Source organism: Sinocyclocheilus grahami, unplaced genomic scaffold, assembly GCF_001515645.1.
Source record: "Sinocyclocheilus grahami isolate Dianchi unplaced genomic scaffold, SAMN03320097.WGS_v1.1 scaffold377.1, whole genome shotgun sequence".
Taxonomy (NCBI): Eukaryota; Metazoa; Chordata; class Actinopteri; order Cypriniformes; family Cyprinidae; genus Sinocyclocheilus; species Sinocyclocheilus grahami.
Window position 1 is genome coordinate 202,770 of NW_015505556.1, and position 24,194 is coordinate 226,963.

The 24,194-nt window shown below is 34.8% G+C and overlaps 2 protein-coding genes across 5 annotated transcripts in view; one reads left to right on the forward strand and one right to left on the reverse strand.

The window, feature by feature from the left end:
* Positions 1 to 355: 355 nt before the first annotated feature.
* Positions 356 to 18,129, forward strand: LOC107549630 (uncharacterized protein KIAA0513-like). Of its 4 annotated transcripts, XM_016230780.1 has the most exons (13): positions 356 to 433; positions 5,167 to 5,645; positions 7,860 to 7,959; positions 9,039 to 9,112; positions 9,267 to 9,337; positions 10,435 to 10,639; positions 10,735 to 10,775; positions 11,063 to 11,141; positions 12,196 to 12,273; positions 12,759 to 12,788; positions 17,367 to 17,447; positions 17,569 to 17,663; positions 18,035 to 18,129. In XM_016230780.1, exons 2-13 carry the CDS (start codon positions 5,275 to 5,277, stop codon positions 18,082 to 18,084), a joined length of 1,275 nt encoding a protein of 424 aa, XP_016086266.1. In that variant the 5' UTR covers positions 356 to 433; positions 5,167 to 5,274; the 3' UTR covers positions 18,085 to 18,129. The 4 variants fall into 4 exon arrangements, with proteins under 4 accessions (XP_016086266.1, XP_016086268.1, XP_016086267.1 ...); XM_016230782.1 differs by lacking the exon at positions 12,759 to 12,788; XM_016230781.1 differs by lacking the exons at positions 356 to 433; positions 5,167 to 5,645 and adding an exon at positions 6,052 to 6,524.
* Positions 18,130 to 23,757: 5,628 nt separating this feature from the next.
* Positions 23,758 to 24,194, reverse strand: part of LOC107549621 (forkhead box protein L1-like) — a 1,855-nt gene continuing 1,418 nt past the window's right edge. Inside the window, exon 1 of the mRNA XM_016230770.1 lies at positions 23,758 to 24,194. This exon is cut by the window's right edge and continues 1,418 nt beyond it. The gene's annotated coding sequence lies outside the window, so the exon portion shown is untranslated.

The window sequence follows — 24,194 nt, forward strand, 5'->3', positions numbered from 1 at the left end:
TATTTATTATATTTATGCTATATAAACTTTATTTAATTTTTGTTGTTATATATATTGTGTGTGTGTGTGTGTGTGTGTGTGTGTGTGTGTCTACACACATAGGCTACACACTTTTTATAGGCTAGATATTGAAATATAAAAACATTTGATTGATAACATTTATTTACATATCCCATATCGCCATTTGTGTTATTTAAAAGTTTTGTGCAATAATACAAATAAAAACGAATGCGAAGGTGTTTACAACTGACAACATTGAAAGGGATTAGTAAAAAAGACGCAGTGTGCAGTCACGTGTCATCTGGGCTACGTCACTGGATTCCCCCATCCGCTACTGATAATGTAGCGCATGCGCACACTCAGACTAGTTCAGAGCAGCCTGAACATCTCTCACGCGCTGTGGGAAGACGAAGCTCCAGCTGGAACATCCAGGGTAAGTATCGTCTGACAACACTTTATCAGGGGACTTGACGTTAACAGTTAGAGCATAGGTGTTGTCATGTCCATAATGCAATTTTCTTACGTACGAAGCGCGAATGAACATGACGTGCCAATAAAAAAAAGTATCATTATTGATATTCATTACGCTGCATACGTTAAATATATGCGCGAGCTGTTACATAAATGCAGTTAGCGACGGAATGAACGAGACTCGCGTACTTCCAACATTTTCCGCCTTTCTTTCCGCATGAAAGTGTGCCATATGATTGCACGGTGTTGTTTACAATAAGAAGGTGGAGGGGGAGGTTTCATTTAGCAGGAGTAAACTGATCAGAGTGCTGGTGTGAAGAAAGTATGAATGATTAGAGCTTTGAGAATATGGCTCAAAACCTAGTGAGCTAGACAGCATTTTCGTAGTGTGTGCCTATAATGCCCACATCCAGACTGTGCTTATTTTATTTCATCAAGCAACCAGAGATGCTGATGCATTTTGGGTTATTAAATTATTGCTAATAAAAATATGCATTTGTTATGGAGGCTAAAAATTGGACCAGTGACTGTAGGAAAGGTTTCTGATGGATTCTGTGAATTGTCTTTTGATAAGATGGTATTTTGACAGGTGCTATTTTAAGACAAGTAAAATAAAAGGTCTGAAGCAGTGGAGCAGAAGTGAGATGTTTTCAATAGAGAAATCCATGTTATTACCTGCAGCTACGTGGAGTCTAGTTTCTTCTCAGTTTCTTAAGCTTTCTATTTCTGCTTACTGTCTGGGACTGCATTTGCAGGTATGCCACCTGACTCACACGGTATTTGAATGTGTTGTGAATAATTGCTTTGTGTGTTGTGAAAAAAGACTCTGACTGGATCAGTGCTTGATATATACTTGGAGGTATCTACAAGCCATTGTAGAAAAAAATATCTTTCAGGGTGTGAAAAATAAATTATTAATAATTATTATTATTATCTGGTAAAATAAAAAGTAAAATTTCCCCATTCTAGTTTGCTTATGATCTAAATACCTGTATATTTCCAGTGTTATTTTTGTATACCATAATTAAAAAAATAATAATTACTATTTAAAACCAGGCTACCTTTTTACCATTTTTATATTTTAATTTTAATTTTAGTTTCGTTTTTAGTCTTCTCATGTGTTTTTGTCATTTTTAAATATTACTATTTAGGTTTATTTTTATTTCAGTTTTAGGTTAAGTTCAGTTTCATTTGTTTCTAGTTTGTAATTTTAGTGCTTCAACTTATTTTATTTTATGCTAAGGCAACATTTCCCATTTTCTTTAAGGTTTTCATCTAATGTTTATATTTTATTTGATCTCAGCTTTATTTTAATTAAACTTTTTTTAATAGTGGTTTTAGTTTTAGTTCACCACAATAACCTTGTATTTATCCTGTCATTTGTAGCCTAAATCATGATATGCTTAAACATTATATGCTATGATATTTATTGTTAATTAGATGCAAGCATTTGTTTCCTTAGTTTTTTATAATCCCAACCCAGTGATGGCAAGCCATTGTGCTTTGCATTTTGGTTGCTGAGTCGTATTAAACAGCATTAGTCAGATAAACCTGGCATCAAGGCTTGACTGCAGGCCTCTTAAACATGGCTACATATTTTTAAACTCTAGTGGCTGGAGATAAGAGTGCTCTTGTTTCCAGCCAAGCCAAGGATCATTTTTCTTGTCCTATTCAAGTGCAGGCCATTGATGAAAAGCTCAGTGTTAGAAGCAATTCTCAGTCTGCGTGTTCTGTGCAGTGTTTCAGGAAAAGAGTAATTTTATGTGACTTTTATTGAATCTGATGCTCTCTGGTTAGAAGCATTGATCCATTTAGGCTTTGTTTATGTGGTTATGTGTGCGGTTATCAGTCAGCGAGCGTCTAGCTGATCAAGCCCTGTGCGTTCGATCGTACAGGATGTGATTGGCTGGATCTTAAGTTCACAGCGTCTGATACCGTGACAGATACGAGTGAGGTTTCCCTTGAGGAAATAGAAGGACGTGTTGCGTAATGATGCAAATGAAACAGCCTCAAATTAACCTCTCTGTGGGCTTATTTTCACATCAGAGACAGACTCTCACACCATTAATACAGAAACATTTCACACCCAATGTAGATTTCTGCAAGCTTTTGCATGATTTTTAAATCCAGATGAAATCTGATCTTTTTTTGTCTGGTAACATATCACTATCCTGCATGGTTAGTAATTATTTTGTTCCCTATAAAGGGAGAAGAAAATGCTTCCTAGATCTTTTGTTGTCAAAGGTTGTTTTTTATATTATTATTATTATTGTTAATTTAATTTCAGTGTTTGCTTTCATGAATATTTTTGTATTTTTTTGTGTGATAAAAATTTTAGTAGTGTTGGGTCGCCACCTCCAATGTAACATCTGGACCTTGACTCAAAACTAAATGAAAGCCACTGTTCTAGCTTACCAGTTTTCTAGTTTTTTGACTGATTTGACCTTGCACACAAGCCAACCCATATCTCCCTCCCTGAGACATTCATCACACATGTAATTATCTTTCTCTCTGCTCTGCTGACTCTGATATCACTGCACCGCTTTGGTAACCCTAACCCATTCAGTCCCTTAAACCAGTGGACCAGCTCATCTGTGTCCCATCACTCTGACAGCAGATCCTGAGGCTCACGATGAAGGGGCATTTTGTTGCATGGATGGATGGATGGAGTAGAAAAGGGGGCAGTGCTCCAGTGCAGGGAGGCAGGAATATTGCAGCATGTGCATTTACCCTCTTGAATGCTGAGATTTATAAAGCGCAAGAGAACACGCTCTCCCAGAGAGACAGCCGTGTGTAGGAGTTTGGTATTGGTCTTAACGCTCACCCTAACATACAGCTGTTTATTTCCGCTTTGTGCTTCTCAAAGATAAGTGTGAAAAGAGGCGGGAGCAATTGACACTCTCTCTGACTCTGGTCACTGTGTGTGTGTGTGTGTGTGTGTGTGCACTTGTGGGTGTGTATGCCAGCCAAGTCACGCTCCTCCAGCTCAGCATTATGTAACCGGCCTCTCAGTTCTAATGCATTTCTCAGAGTTTTGTCAAAAGCCTAAGGGGGTCATTTCTGGCCTTTTTGAGTCTTGTAAAAATGATTCAGGTATAGCATGAATGATTGTTCTTCTGCATGCAGAATTCAAATTTTGTTTTCATTCAGTTTGATTTACAGAAGCTGCCGCTCTGGTAGTCTTGCAATGTTTAGGTTGGTACACACTAGTTATCACTTATGGATAATTTTAACAAAAAAAAAGAATTTTCCAACCAGTTCCTAATAGGTCAAATGAATCCCAAAATTCTAAATTTAAATAAAAAAAAAAATGTCATTCCGAAATAAGTTATACCAAGACAAGACAGTAAAGTGGTTTGCAAATAGCAGGTTAAAATAGTTATCTCAAAAATGAAAATTCTGCCATCATTTACTCCCTTTCATGTTGTTCCAAACCAGTTTTTCTTTCATCTGCTGAACACAAAAGAAGATATTTTGAAGAATGTGGGCAACCAAACTGTTTCTTGACCCCATTGACTTCCATAGTATTATTTTTTCCCCCATGCTATGGGGACCTGTTTGGTAACCCACATTCCACAAAATATCTTATTTTGTGTTCAGCAGAACAAAGAAATTCATATAGGTTTGGAACAAAATGAGTAAATGATGACAGAATTTTCTTTTTTGGGCAAACTGCCCCTTTAACACTCTGATCCAACAAAACCACTGGCGACAGCCTTTCATTTGAGAAGGACACATGTGTCATTCGTCTTTAGAATTGTATGAGGAGCAGATGACATTTTCACACAGGCAGGATTAAGTACTTGTGTATATTATACTGTATCCGTGATGTCAAATCAACCATATTTGATATCTAGAGGTCTGAGAGGGAAAGACACTAACTGCATTACACAGATGGCATCATTGAGTTTGTATACTATGTCCAGTGCTTCATAGTAACACATGCTTTTGCACTGAGATTCTGTGCAATGGATTTCATAATGCAACATCGTATTAACAGGCTCTGACAGACTCTGTGTTGCTTCATGCTGTGGTCAGTCTGTATAAACACAGCTGCAAGGAAGTTTACCACAAAACATTTAAAAGTACTCAACCATAATGTTGCACTTCATGAATATGTTTTGAATGCTTGATGTTGAATGTTTATTATAATTATTAACATTTATTATGATTAATAAAATAGTTGTATATGTCTAATAATAAAATTATATATAATACATTTCAAAAATATTTAAAAATATTATATATTATATACTACCATTCAAAAGTTTGTGGTCAGTAAGGTTTTAGTATTTGTCCTTTTATTTAGCATTTTTTTGCAGGATGCAGTTATGATATCAAACATTTCTATTTCAATGATGAAATGGAAATAAATGCTGTTCTTCTGAACTTTCTAGTTATCAAAGAATCTTGAAAAAAAAGACAATTTCCACAAAAATATTAATGGGAACAACTAGTTTCAACAATAACTATAAGAAATGTGTTCTTAGCACCAAATCAGCATATTAGAATGATTTCTAAATATTTGAATATTAAAATGGCTGCTAAAATTCAGCTGTGTATCACAGAAATGAAGTAGATATTAAAATATTTCATTTATTTTAAGTTGATTACAGTATTACTGTTTTTGCCGTATCTTTGATTTAAATAAATGCAATACGTTTAACCACAAATTAAAATGGTTGTTTTTTTTAGGTTCAGCTGCTGTGACAAAATTGTGGAGCTACAAACAGCGGTTCCCTTTTCTTTTTAGCTGTCATCATCATATCTCACCTAGTGACTGAATTACCCCCATAACAAAGTATGGAGGGGGCCGTGGTGAACAACCTGATAGACTTTGATTCGCCCCCAGAAGGGACAGCTCCCTCTGTTGTTGGACCTCCCAGTGGGGTGGGATTTTTCTCATCCGAGCCTCTTGTCCCTCAGCCTGCAAGCGATGCCACGATGGAGCCCCTTCTACCAGAGCCAATGGTCCCCACACACACTTCCCACAGAGACGAAGATAGTGATGCCACCGAATCTGCCGACAGTGACAACGAGGACACAGAATCCCCATTGCACCCATCGAGTACGCGACGGTCCTCATCCTGCTCCAGTCACAGTGCTGAGGACGCAGAGGAGACGGAGATAAGAGCGTTCATGAAGACCTATGTGGCAAAGCTCTTCCATGGAAGGTGATTTGCTCCACAAACTACACCTTAAAGGTCCCCTGAAATGCTTAGAAACACGCAGCGTTACTCTATGTGTTGATGTCATTTTAACTGAAACAGGAAGACAGGGCGGGACATATCAAGCAGCCCCGCCCCTTTTTAAAATAGCCAATAGCGTTCGTTTATATCACAGCTTGGGCTAGAGCCGTTCAGAGCCGTTGAGCTCTGTAAAGCCGCATTTGGATTTCTAAATATTTGAATATTAAAATGGCTGCTAAAATTCAGCTGTGTATCACAGAAATGAAGTAGATATTAAAATATTTCATTTATTTTAAGTTGATTACAGTATTACTGTTTTTGCCGTATCTTTGATTTAAATAAATGCAATACGTTTAACCACAAATTAAAATGGTTGTTTTTTTAGGTTCAGCTGCTGTGACAAAATTGTGGAGCTACAAACAGCGGTTCCCTTTTCTTTTTAGCTGTCATCATCATATCTCACCTAGTGACTGAATTACCCCCATAACAAAGTATGGAGGGGGCCGTGGTGAACAACCTGATAGACTTTGATTCGCCCCCAGAAGGGACAGCTCCCTCTGTTGTTGGACCTCCCAGTGGGGTGGGATTTTTCTCATCCGAGCCTCTTGTCCCTCAGCCTGCAAGCGATGCCACGATGGAGCCCCTTCTACCAGAGCCAATGGTCCCCACACACACTTCCCACAGAGACGAAGATAGTGATGCCACCGAATCTGCCGACAGTGACAACGAGGACACAGAATCCCCATCGCACCCATCGAGTACGCGACGGTCCTCATCCTGCTCCAGTCACAGTGCTGAGGACGCAGAGGAGACGGAGATAAGAGCGTTCATGAAGACCTATGTGGCAAAGCTCTTCCATGGAAGGTGATTTGCTCCACAAACTACACCTTAAAGGTCCCCTGAAATGCTTAGAAACACGCAGCGTTACTCTATGTGTTGATGTCATTTTAACTGAAACAGGAAGACAGGGCGGGACATATCAAGCAGCCCCGCCCCTTTTTAAAATAGCCAATAGCGTTCGTTTATATCACAGCTTGGGCTAGAGCCGTTCAGAGCCGTTGAGCTCTGTAAAGCCGCATTTGACAGGGTATGCTAGCCACAATCTCATCCATATTGCTATAAAATATAGCATTCTGTGTAGAATTCAATTCAATACATTTTGTGTGCCATTCACTGTACAGAAAATACTAATTCTGTGGACAAGTGACCGATTTCAGCCGCAGCTTTAGCGACTATTTTATAGTGTAGGGAGCGGGCGCTTCAGATTCTAGAGAGCATTTGATTGGACAGAAAGTTTGATGAGAAGCTGAAGTACGATGTGACGTCAAAAAAATCATTGAGCCGTTTTGGGTGGAAGTGACGAACTGCAAGCTTTGAATGCTTATATCTTCTAAATGCGAATTTTGTCACTGTTTTGGAGCACACTGCCTTATAGATAACCTTAAGACTAACATATTGATACTAACACCCAAAAAAACTTACATTTTGATTTCATGGGGACTCTAAAGGAATGCATCAACCATGAACATAAAAAGAGATGTTTCATAGAATGTTCATGCTGCTCTCTTTTATGACTACAGTGGATATGAAACTCCAGAAAGGACAAAAAAACACCATAAAAGTAACTTGTGTGCTATTCCAAGTCTTCTGAAGCCATATGATAATTTTGTTTGAGGAACAAACAGAGCAAATGTAAGTTTTTATCTTTTGACAATTTCCGCCATAGCTCACAAATCTCATTCACACAAGATCAGATGCAATGCTACTGATAAGATGCACTTAAATTACAGTCTGTTCCTTAGTCAGAGCTATTGTATAGCATCAGAAGCATTAGAATATAGTGTATGAGTCATATAGACTGCTTTTATGGGACTTTTTTTGTCCTTGCTGGAGCTTGACAACCCTTTGTGACTGTGTACTTTTGGGGTATTTAAATATACTTTTGTTCTCCATGGAAGTAAGAAAGTCATAGGGGGTTGAAACGAGTAAACGATGACAATTTTCTTTCTTTTTTTAGGTGAACTATTCTTTTGAATGAGGAAGAAACTTCTCACAGAATTAGTCACATGTCAACTGATGTGAATGTTTGCATTTGTTCCTGTTGTTTGAAGTACTCTCTCACTCTCCCTATCCCTTCCTCTTTGTCTTTCTCTTCCTGCTACTACTCCTGGTTCCTTTAATTCTCTTTTCCTCTCTCAGGGAGGACTTTGATCAAGAGGAGAAGGCTCGCTTTGGAGAGCTGTGCACTGGAGAGAACGGCAAAGGCAGGGACTGGTTTGCCAAATATGTCAGTGCACAGGTATGAAAGCAGCAATGCTGAGCAATCATGAAAACACAATCACTGCATCGCTCTATTCCGATTCCAAAACATTTGATTTTTAATTGTGTGAGTTATTATTGTGATGGTCATTTTGGGTGATGGTGGTGTGTAAACAGTGTCGCTATCGTTAACTAAAACTAGTACTATTAAAAATTATTTTTGATAATTGAAATAAAATATAAATATATATATTTTTTATAACGTAATTGAAAATGAGAACGATTGCCTTTGTTGATTGTGTTTCTTGAAGTACTCAAGTGACTAAAACTGAAATAAAAACTACAAACGTAAAAAAATGACAAAATACGAACATTTAAAATATACAAATATAAGCGAATTCAAAATATTAATAAATACTGTAATAGCATATAAGTAACACTAAAACAACACTGTGAGAACAGTCATATACATTTCTTCACCTCTATTTAACAGGTTAGAGTGTTCACACCGTGCGTGTGAAAAGCAGCAGTAAAGCCTATTTCTCCTGTCACATACTAAATATAGCAAAAAAAATTGCAAATGCACTGCAAACGTATTTAGCAATAGTTTTTGCAGCATAGGATTTTATGAAGCAAAACAAAATAATGTAGCGAACAACACACCCATTGTTTGAAAAATGTGTTGAAAATTGTTTGACTACTTGGCAGTCAAAATTACCAAAATGCTTGCCAATATTAAAGAAAATCATATTTAATAACACTGTTAAATGTAATCTTTAGGAAATCTTAAAATGATTATCCATTTTTCATACTGTACATTATAATGTTGAGATGCTTTTAAAATCATTGTTTTTTTTTTGTGTGTTTTTTTTATTTATTTATTTAGTCTAGATTTTTTCTGTTATTTTAATAATTGCCATATCTTGGTTGTCTGCCATAACATAAAAATAAGTACAATAAATAAGTAAAATGCACATTGCTATAAGCATCAAGCACAGTCTATTTAGACTAAATGTACCATTCGCATTCTCAAGTCTTTCTCAAAGATAAGAGAACTCATGCAATAGAATGTGCATAAACAAACACAGTTGTGATGATAGCCATGCCTTGTGTTTGCAGCGCTGCCACTCCAAATGTGTGAGTGAACAGACGTTCTACAGGCTGGTGCAGTCCTTCGCTGTTGTTTTATTTGAGTAAGTACATCAGTGATAATATCTCAGAAGAATGCTTGACATTACATGGAAGCCAAACCAAACTGTTAAGAGCTAAGTTACCAATTTTCTGTAGAACTCTTGGTAAGTCATTGTGTGGCAAGTGTGAGACTCACAATATTTGATTGATTGGCAGATGTCACCAGGTGGATGATTATGGCCCAGCCAAACACCTCATGACCATGTGCTTCACATATTACTACATGGGTAAGAGAGTTCACCGTTAATATTAAGCAAACATACTGTACAGTTGTGTAGAATGTTAGAATCTGTTAAAGAAACGCCCAGACCTCCTCTCACTTCCTGTTACAGCCTATGACTCAGTCATTACTGGCACTGCCTCTTATTGTTTTGAAAAAAATGAACAGTGCTATTTTAATGTGATTTCAAGGGAGGTTGGTTTATATGACTTGGTATAAAATCTAGTGACGTGGGAAAAGATACATATACACTACCATTCATAAGTTTGGGGTAAAAAACGATTATTCATCAAGGATACATTTAATTGTTCAAAGGTGACAGTAAAGACATATACTAAGTATTACAAAATATTTATATTTAAATAGTTCTTTTAAAGAAAATTCAACTTTTCCAATAAATTGCATTTAAAAAAAATTTTTGTAAAAATATTTCACCATATTACTGTTTTTACTGTATTTTTGTTCAAGTAATTGCAGCCTTGATTAGCATATATGTCTTCTTTCAAAAATATTTTAAAATCTCACACTGCAAATTTTGAACGGTAGTGTGATTCACTGAATAAATTCACCAAGAAATGCAATTGTTTATTAATTTTTCAGTAACACTTTAGTATAAGGACCAATTCTCACTATTAACTAGTTGTTTATTAGCATGCCTATTATTAACATATTGGCTGTTTATTAGTACTTATAAAGCACATATTCTGCAGCATGACCATATTCTACATCCCTAATCCTACCCAATACCTAAACTTAACAGCTACCTTACTAAATATTTATAAGCAGCAAATTAGGAGTTTATTGAGGCAAAAGTTGTAGTTAATGGTTTGTTAATAGCGAGATCTTAAAATAAAGTGTGACCAATTTTTCTTATTGAATAGTATACAAAGATGCATTATGTATCATGTGGTGCATCACTGCTAATGATTTGGAACCCTTTTGTTGTCATGTTAAGAATCGTTTTGGAGTCAAATCTTAACTCTTTAAATTGAAATCTAATTGTGCCCAGTGCCCACTCCTAATATACACAGTGTGTGACTGCCTAGTATGATTTTTAATTAAATTCATTTGAACTTCTAATGAATATATGCGTGTGTGTGACAGGTAAGTCCCAGCTATCTCCCACAGAGCTGCTAGAGAGGCCCAGCGGGGGGATCGACTCGTACCTGCGCAGTGGAAAGGTCTGGCTCTCTGGGAAGAAAGATATTGCAGAGCGACTGCTCAAAAACACCTCCGCTAAGACTGAAGTTAAAGGATTCTTTGGGGGTCTGGAGAGCAAATTGAGAGGGCCCTTGGGCCGAAAGAATGAGTGGGTGATCTTTTGTCATCATTATTATTCACTCTTTTAATTAGTGACGCTTCTGCTACTCACAAACTCTTTCGTTCTCATTCTGTCTTCCTCAGAGACACGGACAAACCTGCTGAACAGAAAACCAAAACTCCAGGTAGTTCACGATGTACCACCACTGTGTTTTTAATCAGGTCTTTTCTCAACTGTAGTAATCTCTTGTCATGTCTTCACCAGTTTTTAGATGTCTCACATAGGGTTTTCTCTATATATATATATATATTGGTGATGTGACTTAGTGGTTAAGAATCTGGGTTGGTTATCCAAACCATTCATTAGCTTTCACCACTATGCTGTTGAGCAAAACCCTTAACCCACAGAGATTGTCTCTGTAGACGTGTTTGAGTTATTAACTGTGCTTATCTCTGTTTGCATACCCTGTAGTTTCCCCCCCTCTCTACCCGGATAGAAAAGAAGAGGAGAAAATCTACCTGTACACACAGCTAAAACAGCAGCCCATTTGGTAGGTTGTCAGTAATCTTTTTTTCCCTATATAATTATTCAAATGAACAGTTTAAGAAGTTGTTTCTGAAAAGTATCCTTTCATATAATCAGCATTTTAATTAAACATTCATGTTATTTACATTGTTTATGGACCGCATATGTGGTATCCTGTCAGTGTCTCAAGTTGTTTTAAACAGCTGTCACATTGGGTTAAACATATTTCATGCCGGAATAAAAAATGTAATTGGATTTTGAATTATTATTATTATTTTATTTTATTTTTTTATGTGAATTTAGTTACATTTACTACAATAAATAATACCATACTATTTAAATATTTTACAATTTAAATAATATCTATGTTTTATATATATACAATTTTATATATATATATATATATAAAAATAAAATGATAATAGAAATATAGGTAGAAAAAAAGTTAATTGTCATGAAGATATGACCGTACGTTTAAATACTTTTTTTGTAATTATTATTAATTGTAGATTTTTAAAATGGTCCTAATTTATGGCAATGCAATATATTTTATAATATAATTAATTTCTGTGATGGAAAAGCTAGCCATTATTCAGTGTTTATTACTCCAGTCTTCAGTGTCACATGATCCTTCAGAAATCATTCTAATATGCTGATTTGCTGCTCAAGAAACTTTCTTTTTATTATCAATTTTGAAAAGAGTTGTAATAGTGTTATGGAAACATTGGTTTTTGTGGGAGCATTAATTAAATTTACTAAAACAAATAGTACCATAATATTAAAATATTTTACACTATATAAATAATATATCACTATTTTTTGCATTACAGTAATGTTGCCAGATTACCACAGAAAGTAATTTTTTGTAAAACAAAACCAAATATATTTGCAATAAGACAAACTGAAGCAAGAAAGGAGGCCTGGTGGGTTTAATCCACATGAATCTACTTGTCTGTTGACATTTTGAAAGAACTCCAAAGCAGTTTTAGCATTGTTCAGGCACTATGTCCAATCATTTGCGACATATAGATGCTGATGTTACTTTGGTTGCATCTGTTTCTCTTTGTCTTCTTTAAAAGGCACACTTTGAGGTTTTGGAACGCAGCATTTTTCGATGCCGTCCACTGTGAGAGAAATAAAAGATCCCCCACCACGAGGTGAGAGATTGCAGGGTTTTTCACAGTATACTCTGTAATTATTATGACTTTTTATAGAGCGCTTCTTTTCTCTTTCTCCTGATATATCGTGCTATTAAACAAAACAGACTTCGCACGGCACCTAATGCACATGTTAGATTGCGTGTTTGTTTAGACTGCGTGTTTGTTTGTGTGTCTGTTAAAGCCAGAGGGAGAGATCGAGAGTTTACTTTGTGTTTGATAGATTGTTAGTGATGTTGAAGTAAACTACCCAGAAGTTTCAGCCGAGGTGCGTGACTGTGTGTCCGGTGCATATGACAGTCTTACTGTGTATTTGCAGTCTGGATGAGTCCTGCAGCCTTTCTCTGTTCTCTTATGGTTACTCTTCCACACTGCTCCTCTGCTCATCATCCTCTCTTTCCTTTCTTTCTCTCTGTGGCTCTTTCTCTCTCTCTCTGCATGTGACTTTAACCCTTTATCTCCCTGTGCCTCGCTGCCTCACACAGGCGGACGGCTGAGGAAGAGAAAGATGAAAGGTCTGTCCTTCATTCCGTCTGCTGCCCTGGACATTGCCAGATAGAGATAGGAAAGGCAAAGAAAAGGAGGATTAAAATGGAGAGGGGAAAGTTAGATTGGTTATCCAGCACAGGATCAATTTTGGGGAAAGTGAAGGGAGTTTAGGAAAAAGATGAAACTCAGACAGAATTAGGCTACCCTTTACTCACACTCTGCACAGAAAACTTGGAAATATCAGGGAATTTTTGTGATTTCCAGACTTGAAAAATAATTAAAATGAATAAGAAATATAATAATAAAATCTCAAAATATACACTCGTCAAATTTTTAAATGTCTCTTATACTCACTCAGGCTGCATTTATTTGATTGAAAAAACTGTAAAAACAGTAATTTGTGAAATATTATTACAATTTAAAATAACTTTTTTTCTGTAATAAAATGTCATGTATTCCTGTGATGGTAAAGCTTTATTTTCAACAGTCATTATTAATTATTCTTAATTCTTATTATCAATGAAAATGGTTTTGCTGCTTAAAATTTTAGTGAAAACCTTGATATATTATTTTCAGGATTCTTTGATTAATAGAAAAAAAGTTCGGAAGTATGCATATATAGTCGTGGCCTAATGGTTAGAGAGTCTGACTCGTAACTCAAAGGTTGCGGGTTCGAGTCTCGTACCGGCAGGGATTGTAAGTGGGGGGAGTGAATGTACAGCGCTCTCTCCCACCTTCAATACCACGACTGAGGTGCCCTTGAGCAAGGCACCGAATCCCCAACTGCTCCCCGGGCGCCGCAGCATAAATGGCTGCCCACTGCTCTGGGTGTGTGTTCACAGTGTGTGTGTGTTCACTGCTGTGTGTGTGCGCTTAGGATGGGATAAATGCAGAGCACTAATTCCTAGTATGGGTCACCATACTTGGCCACATGTCATGTCACTTTATATTTATATAAGTATTTATTAAAATACTTTAAAAATTGTCTAAAATTAATTTGAGTTTTTTTTGTTTTTACAGCCACTTTAAAATTGTTTAAAACTTATTTTAAAAAAATTAAATTATATATATATATATATATATATATATATATATATATATATATATATATATATATATATATATATAACGCACATCTATAAAAAATATATATATATTTTTTATAGATGTGCGTTATATATATATATATATATATATATAAAGCACAACTATTTAAAATATATATATAATTTTTTTCCCTAGCTCCACTCTAAAATATAGTCTTTGTTGCTTTTTTCAAATAAAAGGATTAATTATAATTTTTAAAATTATATATTATATATACAAATTTTTTTCCTAGCTAGAAATTTAAATGCAATCATTTTTAATGCAATTCACTGACTGGAAAATTCTCAGGTCAAAAAAGTGAGAACCCCTGTAAAACCCTCTATATATTTATATATTTCAGCACAGGATCCAGTCAGGAAGTTGTGTAACGTTCTGATAACATTTTCATCTGCACTCAAAGGAAACTGGGTCCTCCAAAAAATGCACCGACTCATGTTGGTCACATTTGCCTTAGGCATAATGCTTTGTCTTTTTTTTATCACGCTATCTACATTGCACAACTTTAACTTTGTTAAAATTGTGGACCTTAAAAACAGCTAAAATAATTCATATATATTAAAATACTAATAGTTGTGCTATAAAAGTGAGTAGCATATCTATTCTGACAGCAGGGGAAACATTAATAAATAAAAAACAACCATTCACCCATGCAGGTAGTATAGTAAAATAAATAGGCTTATTAACTTTAAAACAGAAAGGGAACATGCTTTTGTTGTTGATTTTCAAAAGCCTTGCATCCAATCAAACACAGTATTTTGGCATGGTATATCAAATTCATCTGGCCAGCATGGACAGTTTGCATGACATGCCCTCATTATTGACAACCATAATAGTAATACATTTCAATGTTTAACCGAGGACATTTTTGTTTACTTTTGTACGATAAACAATTTTGGCACTGTTCTGGGGTCAGTGTAAAAAAATGTGTTCTGGAACCAGTTGGGAACCACTGATCTACATTATACAAAATGAGAAGAGGGCAGTGTGCTCACAGTATTCACTCTTTGACTTTTCCTGCATTATTTGCTGTATCATTGCATGCAGTCAGAATGTATTGTATCCAATTGCCTATTCATTGCTATGTCAACTGCTAACCAGCGTGAACTATTAGAGGTGGCAGGCATAACTATTACTAGTGCTCATACTTGCCATTAGGGGTTCTTTCAAATCCCCAGCCGTAAGTATTAAACTTTGACATGCAATTCTGTTTGTGCCACACTGTTTGTGCTACAGACATAAAGGATTCATTAAATCATCAAATCTCTTCTAGAAGAGACTTTTACTATCACTTTGCTAAATGTTCAGACAATTTCACCTGGTAGGCAATAAAACTGTCTAAAAACTAACATAAAAAATTAGGGATGCACGATATATCGGCCACCATATCGGTATCGGCCGATAAATGCTCATTTTTTCTGTTATCGGTATCGGCCCAATAAGAAAATTTGGCCGATATCTTAAAGCCGATAAATAATGCATTATTTCCTTCAGAGACACTTCAGATGCGCGCTGTTCATTTGCAGCCTTTTGTGCAATTGTACGTTGTAATATTGTGTTTATTTGATGTATATCTGATTTATCTCATATAGAATGCGTTTGGTTAAGTTAAAAGAGCGCTTCAGTTTACCGGTGATCATCTTTAGCTCAGCACACGCAGCCCAAACAGCAGTGCACAACATTAATAACTATGATTGGGAATGTCGTGTATATAACATTCTAATGAGAATATTATTATAATAAAACGTTGTGAATTCTTTGGGTTTAGTTGCCGTGTTTCAGCGCGTTGTTATGGGAAGAGCGCATCCACAACAGGATCACACATTCTGACTATAGCATGCAATAACTGCGTCATTTGTCATTTCATATATAAGTTGTAATATTATGTTTATGTTGTTTTAATATTAATCTCAGGATGCATTTCCTTGAGTTAAATAAGCTGCCAGCAAAACGCTTCAGTTTACCGTGTTCATTCAGCTCTTCAGCTTCAGCACGCGCAGCTCAAACGGCTGCTGTTTAAAACAGTGGTATTAATTTGTTACTTTTTCAAAATCATTGATACATTATTAATAATAACAACCACTTGTATTTTTCTATTATTATTTTCATCAGCAATATGGTTTAGTAATTAAAATCATTTAATTATTGTCCGTGCAGAGGCTATTCCGTTTTATTGATCTATGGCGCATTCATTTTGATTCTTTACACGTGTAATGATGTCCAATGACTTGTTTGCATTATTTATGCATTATTTTATTTGTAAGACTTTTTTATGACTAAATTTGGTAATGGGAGAGTAAAATTATTTTTAAAACATACACCGTTCAAACTAGGCTGCTTATGTTGAAGTGTTCGGGATGTGGTTTTTAATGATGAGACCTTTTTTGTAATCAGGCTCTCAAAAAGTATATAAAAATTTGGATATAGATTTATCGGCCAACATATCGGTTATCGGCTTTCAAAAATAAAGGATTATCGGTATCGGCCAAAATTTTCATATCGGTGCATCCCTATAAAAAATGCATTGGACCAGAATACAGTTGTGTATTAGTGTAAGATGGGGCAAAAAATAGTTTATTTTTCTAGTAAGACCTTATTTTGTTTTTTAGGAAAGGATCATTTTGCACATAGAAAAATGCATTAATTTGTTGCCTGAGCATTTTTTCCTGTTTTGTGAGCTGAATTATGCCAATGTTCCGTGTTGCTCATATGCTTTTTATTATTTAAATTTTGTCTCGTTTTTGTTTTGATTCATTGTGAATCATGGCTACAGCTGACTGCTCACTAAAGCTTATTCTAAAATGTTTGTTGGATTTTGCATGAGCACTAATGAATGGCTAATACACATTTGTGACCCTGGACCACAAAACCAGTCTTTAGTCGCTGGCGTATATTTGTAGCAATAGCCAAAAACACATTGTATGAGTCACAATTATAGATTTTTCTTTTATGCCAAAAATCATTAGGATATTAAGTAAAGATCATGTTCCATAAAAATATTTTGTAAATGTCCTACTGTAAATATTTTAAAACTGAATTTTTGATTAGTAATATGCATTGCTAAGAACTTAATTTGGATCACTTTAAAGGTGATTTTGTCAGTATTTCGATTTTTTGGCACCCTCAGATTCCAGATTTTTCAAATAGTTGTATTTCGGCCAAATATTGACCTATCATAACAAACCATACATCAATTGAAAGCTTATTTATTCAGCTTTCAGATGATGTATAAATCTCAATTTCAAAAAATGTACCCTTATGACTGGTTTTGTGGTCCAGGGTCACATTTGTTATTTTGTAAGATTGTTTTTTTTTTGTTTTGTTTTTACATCTTTTAACTCTCTAACCTTCCAGTATTTATTGTGATGTGTTTAAAAGTTTCTGAGTGAACTTTAACATTTTGAAAGATGTTGTGTTGATGGTCTCTGATGGCCTCTCATGCTTGATGAGAGAAATATCAGTGACCTCTGACCTTGACCCCCTTGTTTTTGTACCTTCAGAGAAAAGTGGTGTCATATGACCCAGGAAGAGAAAGATGATAGCTCCAGATTTAATGAGAACATCACTTTTGGTCAGCTGGGGTAGGTTGCATGGCATTAGTCTAATTTTACACAATACTGACAAAAACAATGTTCATTGCATGTTTTTGGGCATCGTTTTGTATGCTCATATGCTCATAAATAATTGCTTCTGTTTATCCAGAACATTCACCCATAATATGGTGGCTTTTGGATTGAGCAAGAAACTCTGCAATGACTTCCTGAAGAAACAGGCAGTCATTGGAAATCTGAATGAAGGTAATGTCACTTTCCAGCTCTCTGTTCCAAATTTGCAAAAAAAGAATTACATTTATAGGTTTGTGACATTAATTACAGTACCGTTCCAAAAAAACATTTATTGTTATAAATACCATCAACATTTTTTTTATTGTTATCAGTCTTAAAAACAGTTGTGCTACTTAATATTTTAGTGGAAACTGATGCATTTTGATGAATAAAAGAACAGAATTACTTGATACAGAAATCTTTTGTTATTTATAAATGTCTTTACTGTCACTTTTGTTCAGTTTAATACATCACTGCTAAGTAAAAGTATTCTTTCAAAAAAAACATTTAAACAATAGTGAATGTGTAAATATGATTCACACTTTTTATTATCCTTTTTTCAGAGCAATACAAGCTGCTGTGTGACCACATTGAGCAGATGGCTGCAGAGTGAATATCCAAAACCATCGAAACTCTTCCATTCACATCAGCATATCCATTCAAGAAACAATGGACAAACTCTCCTTATCTTGAACAGTTAGTGATCGATCACATCCTTCTACACTTTCTTTCTTTCTGTCTCTTGGTCTTTTTTTGACTCCTTTTTCTTTTCGTCTCTCTCTTAATCTGTCCATGGGTAATTTAATTAATTTACATGGAGCCCCTAGGGGGACCTGGTGATGGAAAAAAAATATGAGATGAGAGGATGTGATATTTTATATTTCAAAATGTTGGTGTTCCCTTACAAAAGTTTTGTGCTCCCCAAGAAACGTTGTGTCTTTTTACTTTTGCATTTACTCTTTTATATTTCAAAGTATTGAAAGCTTTCCACCAATGGCATATTATTTCTATTACCAGCAAAAGTTTTGTACGCAAAGTTTCTCGGAAAACACCAAACTTTTGCAAGAAATTTGTTTTTTTTAATTAATCATTTTGATGTTTAATTTGATTATTATGACTTTATTCTGTTTTAATGCAATTCACCAAAATGCACGCTAAGAAAATAGTTTATAGTAACCACTGCAACAAAATTATAACTTTACGAAAACACATTAGGCTACAAAAAATAAAATGAGAATAGCCTACACTAAATTGTATTAAACTTTTTTATATTTTGAGATAAAAAGTGTTCATTCAGCAGCTGTTAGTCAATTTAAATTATTTGGTTTATGTGAGCTAAACTGGAGGAAAATTACCATGTCCAAGCCAGCTGGTGCATAATCCACTGAGATGATGGTTATATGTGTAATATTTAGTTTGGCGCATAGAACAACACTTGAAAGTTTATTTCTAAATGACTCTTTGTTATTCCCTCAAAAATTGTATTTTCACGGTATGAGTCACATGAGTAATCATGTCAATTACTGTGTGCGACCATATGTGCGGGTGAGAGAGATATTTATTGTGCTAACCTCCTATTACAGCTTCTCAGTCATGCATCTGAAAAGATATAAACACAATCATCAGCGAATACTTCATGATGTCATTCCAAATCAAAGAGCTAATTTTACATTTGACTCGAAAGCAGCGGGTGTCCATCTGTGTTTTTCATGTGTCATTTGCAAATTTGGTTGATATGAGGATCACTCCTGCATCAAGTTTGTCTCACCAGGCTTGCATTTAGTGTACTGCTGAATCTCTGCTGGATGAGGGCATAAAAATCAAATAGACTTCAGATTCCTAAAATAAGCCTAAAATATTTACATTATGATAAAAAGAGCACTTGTGGTAAAAAAAAAAAAGTACATATGGAATCAAAGGTAGCCTGGTTTACCTCAAGTTAAGATTACTTGCATGTGGTGTGGATGTGGTGATTGGCAAAAGATTGGAGTGAGAAATATTATGTTTAGGCCTTAAACTCAATATAATTTTTAGGCCTAAAGGTTTTTTGTTGTTTTTCTTTCATTTAACTGGTGTTATTCTTATTTATAATGTCTTAAATTATAATTAATTAATTATTATTATTATTATCATTATTAATAATTAAAAAAACTAATGCTAATAATAAGTTACTATTGCTTTATTTTCAGATTTTCTTGCATTTTGCAACATTTTGGGTCATCTTGAATTGCTTTTAAATTTGCTATATTTGACTTGACTAAACTGTGCAGTGTTGTGAAGTTTGGTTGGTAGTGAAAGTATCTGTTTTTCGTATTAAACAGAGATTAGTGAATGCATGAAGGTGTCTCCTAACATTGCTATCTCGATGGGCAGTACTGACTTTGTGCACTGAGTGTGTTTCATAAGCAGGCCTGATAGCAAACATGGATCTTGTGCTTTTCGCATGCAAATAACTATGTTTAAAACGGAGCGCCAGGAAACATAACTTGATTAGCAGCTAATGTTCCTCCCAGAGAGACCATCGATCTTCATCAGAGCCCCACCCCTCCCTCAGTGTTGAGAGCGTATTTGGACAACTGAGTTTGGTTTATGCTAGGAGTGAAAATATATAATAAACACACAGATTAAAACTCTTTTGATGCCGGCGGTTTGAAATGGTATGATTTAATGCTGCCTGGAGACGTGATTGCACATGAAACAAGGGTGATGATGCTTCTGCAGTATGGCTTCTTTTCATTCTTTCTTGATTTGACCCCTGTCTGATATATCAGGCCTTGTCAGTTCTGTCTCAAATGGGATCCAAGCTTTGAACCATGGCTCATTGACCTCTTCATGACTGTATTCAGGGTAAATGGTTTGTTGTGATAACCACCAGATAACATAACGTATAAAATATGTTTGGAAAAAAATTATAAACATTAGCGGGCTATATAAATGTATCTGTATATATAAATTATGCTGACATGTACATGTATTATTAAAAAGTAAGTTGTATTCTCAGCCTTGTGGATGAATGAATGAATGAAAATAAAAGTTTCTTCCCATTTTATCACTTTTTATATATATATATATATATATCACTAAATATGTTACACCATACCATGATATTTTACTGTAAACAACTACTATTACCACTATTATTATTATTATTCTAATAAGTTGACAATGTTTAAAATCATAAAAATGTACCTACAATCTTCTTATTACTTTTAGTATTGCCCTTAAATATATCAAACTGAAAATATATCAAACTGAAAGGTAGGCTACTGATTTCATGATCCTTTAAATTATTTTGAAATCATTGCAAGGCAGTGTGTCAAAAGCATTTTACATTTTACTTGCTTGTGGTCTGAAACAACTGTTTGTGGATCTGATTCAATGTTGGTTTGTGTCATATTCAGTAAACAAAAAAAGAAGTGAGTAATTGCCTCAAGTCAGCCAAACAATACGTTTGTGTTTGTGTGACAGAGATATGTTTTAGTTTTTTTAATTAGGCGACTGCTGTTTGTCAAATTCTGCTTTATAGTCAATATGATTTCATTTGGCACCTCTCACAGTAGAACACTTGCGGCCACAGAAAGTGTGCTCTATTTCCAGTCAAAATAAATGAAAATGAGGCGGCGATCCGCTCTCGGGTGTGAATTTTTTTACACTTTAAACATTTAGGAAGATAATCTTTCTTCTCATGTTTATTTTAATATAATGCTTGAGAAGGACAGAACACAAACTGAGAATGTTGTCATTAAAATTCACATCCAGCTCTGTGGTCCATCAGCTTCAAGCTGTTGAAGCAACATTTGCCTTCTGTGATACTGTTTTTGTGGTTACCAAAACATCTTAAAAATATATACAGTATATATATATCCAGCAGTTAGACATTTAGCAATCCATCTGTATTACATAACTGGATCTTTGCAGAGATGGAAATGAAAATGTGTTGATAAAACATAGACTGGTATCTTAAAGGAAAAGTTCACGCAAAAATGAATGAAAGTTTGCAAAAATAAATTATTCAGCATTACACAGATGCTCTGCAGTGAATGGGTGCCAAACAGCTGATAAAAGCATCACAATAATCACAAGTAATTCACACGACTCCAGTCTATGATTTAACATCTTGTGGAGCTGAAGAATATTAAGGCATTTTAACTCGTATGATTCCATAATTCATAATATTGCTTCCTCCAGTGAAAAAAGTCTACCCCTGTTGTCTGCTCACATCAAAATTCATAAGACATATTTTTTAGAACTCTTCTGGACTTGTAAACAGTGTGTGTTCTGTGCATATTTCTCTCCTACACTCTTAAAAATAAAGGTGCTTCACGATGCCATAGAAGAACCTTTTTGTCTAAATGGTTCCATAAAGAACTTTTAACATCTAAAGAACCTTTCTGTTTGACAAAAGGTTCTTTGTGGCGAAAGAAGGTTCTTCAGATTACAAAAAGGTAAGAAAGAGATGGTTCTTTAAAGAACCTTTGACTAAATGGTTCTTTGTGGAACTTAAAATGGTTCTTCTATGGCATCGCTTGAAGAACCTTTTGAAGCACCTTTATTTTTAAGAGTGTAATTCAGACAACATAACTTTTTATTGGGAAAAGAGCAGACTTAATAAAAATATGCCTTAATGATAGATTTGTTAATTACAAACACACAGCTTGTGGATTACTTACGTTACTTGTGGAGTATTGTGATGCTTTTATCAGCTGTTTGGACTCATTCTGACGGCACCCATTCACTGCAGAGGATCCATTGGTGAACAAGAGATGAAATGCTACATATCTCCAAATCTGTACTGATGATGAAATAAAGTCATCTGCATCACGGATGGCCTGAGGGCGAGTACATTTGAAGAAAATTTTCACTTTTGGTTCAACTATTCCTTTAAAATGTCATCTATGTGTGTTAATTGAGACGAGTATTGCAACTACATTATAACACTAGAGGGCACAATTATCTTTAGCAATATAAAGAAACAATTAGATATGTATTTTGGTATTCATTTGACAGTGCTTATTGTAAGAAAAAGTAAAATAGCTAAATAAACATTAAACAACCCCCACCACTCACTTATAAAGTGGCATCAGTAAAGGTCATACTTAAAAGTCATGTAATTCATCCAGTATATAAGTTACAATGATGTCATCAAGAAATTCTGCTGAATATGAAAGAACATTCTTTTCATAATATTAAAGATCACCGCTGAGATAGCAGTGTTTCATAATGATCATGGATGGCAAATTCAAGGCTGCGATCCAGCAGTGTCCTGCAGACTGCTCCATCTAAGGAGCCCATCTGTGAAGAAAAGAACAGATGGAGGCAGCAGATTGAGAGATGTAGTCTCTTTCTCTCTACAAACCTTCAGATGGATGACGCTCTATTTACACTTCTGACCAAAAGAATCCTATACACAGGAAATGCTTGTGGATGTGAGTTCCTCTGCTTGAATGTGGGGAAGCTTATTTATTTCCACAAGCATTCCTGATTTGCACTCAGTGAGGCTTAGACCTTTCAGTTCAAAAAACACTTATGGCTATATATGGTGGCAAGGAATACATGTGGTAGACTAGTTTCACAGTTCAGGATTATGCATATAGCAACAAGTAGTTGTTGAGTTGGCTGTATATAAATGACATATGGTCTTACATTCACAAATACACACACACACACACATATACTGTATGTATGTATATATAAATATATATATATATACTTTATGCCCCAAAAAAACAGTTTTTCGTTAAGTAAAACATATTAATGAAAGCACAACTGTAAGTTCCTACTGGTATTTCACCTTTATGAAAAAGGTTTCAGTTTCAGATTGAGTCAATATTATATATATATATATATATAACAGATGAAGTTTGCATTGATTTCTGACCACAAATTTTTTTTACAAAAATAAAAACATTTACAAATATTGAAAATTTGTGTTTTTGTAAATATTTTGTAATTCCTCTGCTGTAAATTGGCAGACTAATACAGTGGCAATGATCAGTATTTATATTCGTTATCAGATATTAGCCTATATATAGCCTAGCGTGTGTGTGTGTGTGTGTGTGTTCTGACAACGATTAAATTTATAATCTGAGCGATAAACATATATATTGCTTATTATATAAATGAGCAGAACCTCTGTAGCATGTATTTATATATGAATTTTGATTTATGAATGTTATTTAGGAAACTGAAGATGTTTATTTCAACAAGGTTTTACTCATACTCACTGTTTATTTAAAGAATTGAGTTCTCTATACTCAATATAAATCTTACATTGAAAGCTCAAGGTACAACCCAATTGATTTTCAGTTCTTTCCAAAAATGTTTCTTTAAGCAGTAAATCAAGTTTGAGTTTTTGTGTATAGTTGTAGAGGAGAGGACAAGAACAACAGCACATTGCAGTTTGTCAAGTATCTGTCATAAGTGCTGAGAGGAACATATAAAACCCTTGCTCATATAAACATTATCATTTTAAAAAGACATCTGTGCTCAGGAGTGCGTTCTTGATCATAGTACACACATCATTAGAATTAACTACTGTTAGTATACTGTACAGTATACTGTTCTTTAGAGTGGCCACCCATGTTGAATTCCATAACGACAACAATAATAGTAGTAGTAGACATAATAATAAAAGTTTTAGCCTGAATGTTTGATATATGTGTTAAAAACTGTTTTTGTTTGCAATTAATCATGAAAAAACACAGCAAATAAGAATGTTACTGT

What these genes read in the sequence shown, in the direction of transcription:
- LOC107549630 (XM_016230780.1), top strand. Translation starts at nt 5,275, where the DNA reads ATGGAGGGGGCCGTGGTGAACAACCTGATAGACTTTGATTCGCCCCCA. An exon ending in CCCTTGGGCCGAAAGAATGA is followed by an intron (nt 10,640 to 10,734) that starts GTGGGTGATCTT and finishes TGTCTTCCTCAG; the next exon opens with AGACACGGACAAACCTGCTG. An exon ending in AAAAGATCCCCCACCACGAG is followed by an intron (nt 12,274 to 12,758) that starts GTGAGAGATTGC and finishes TGCCTCACACAG; the next exon opens with GCGGACGGCTGAGGAAGAGA.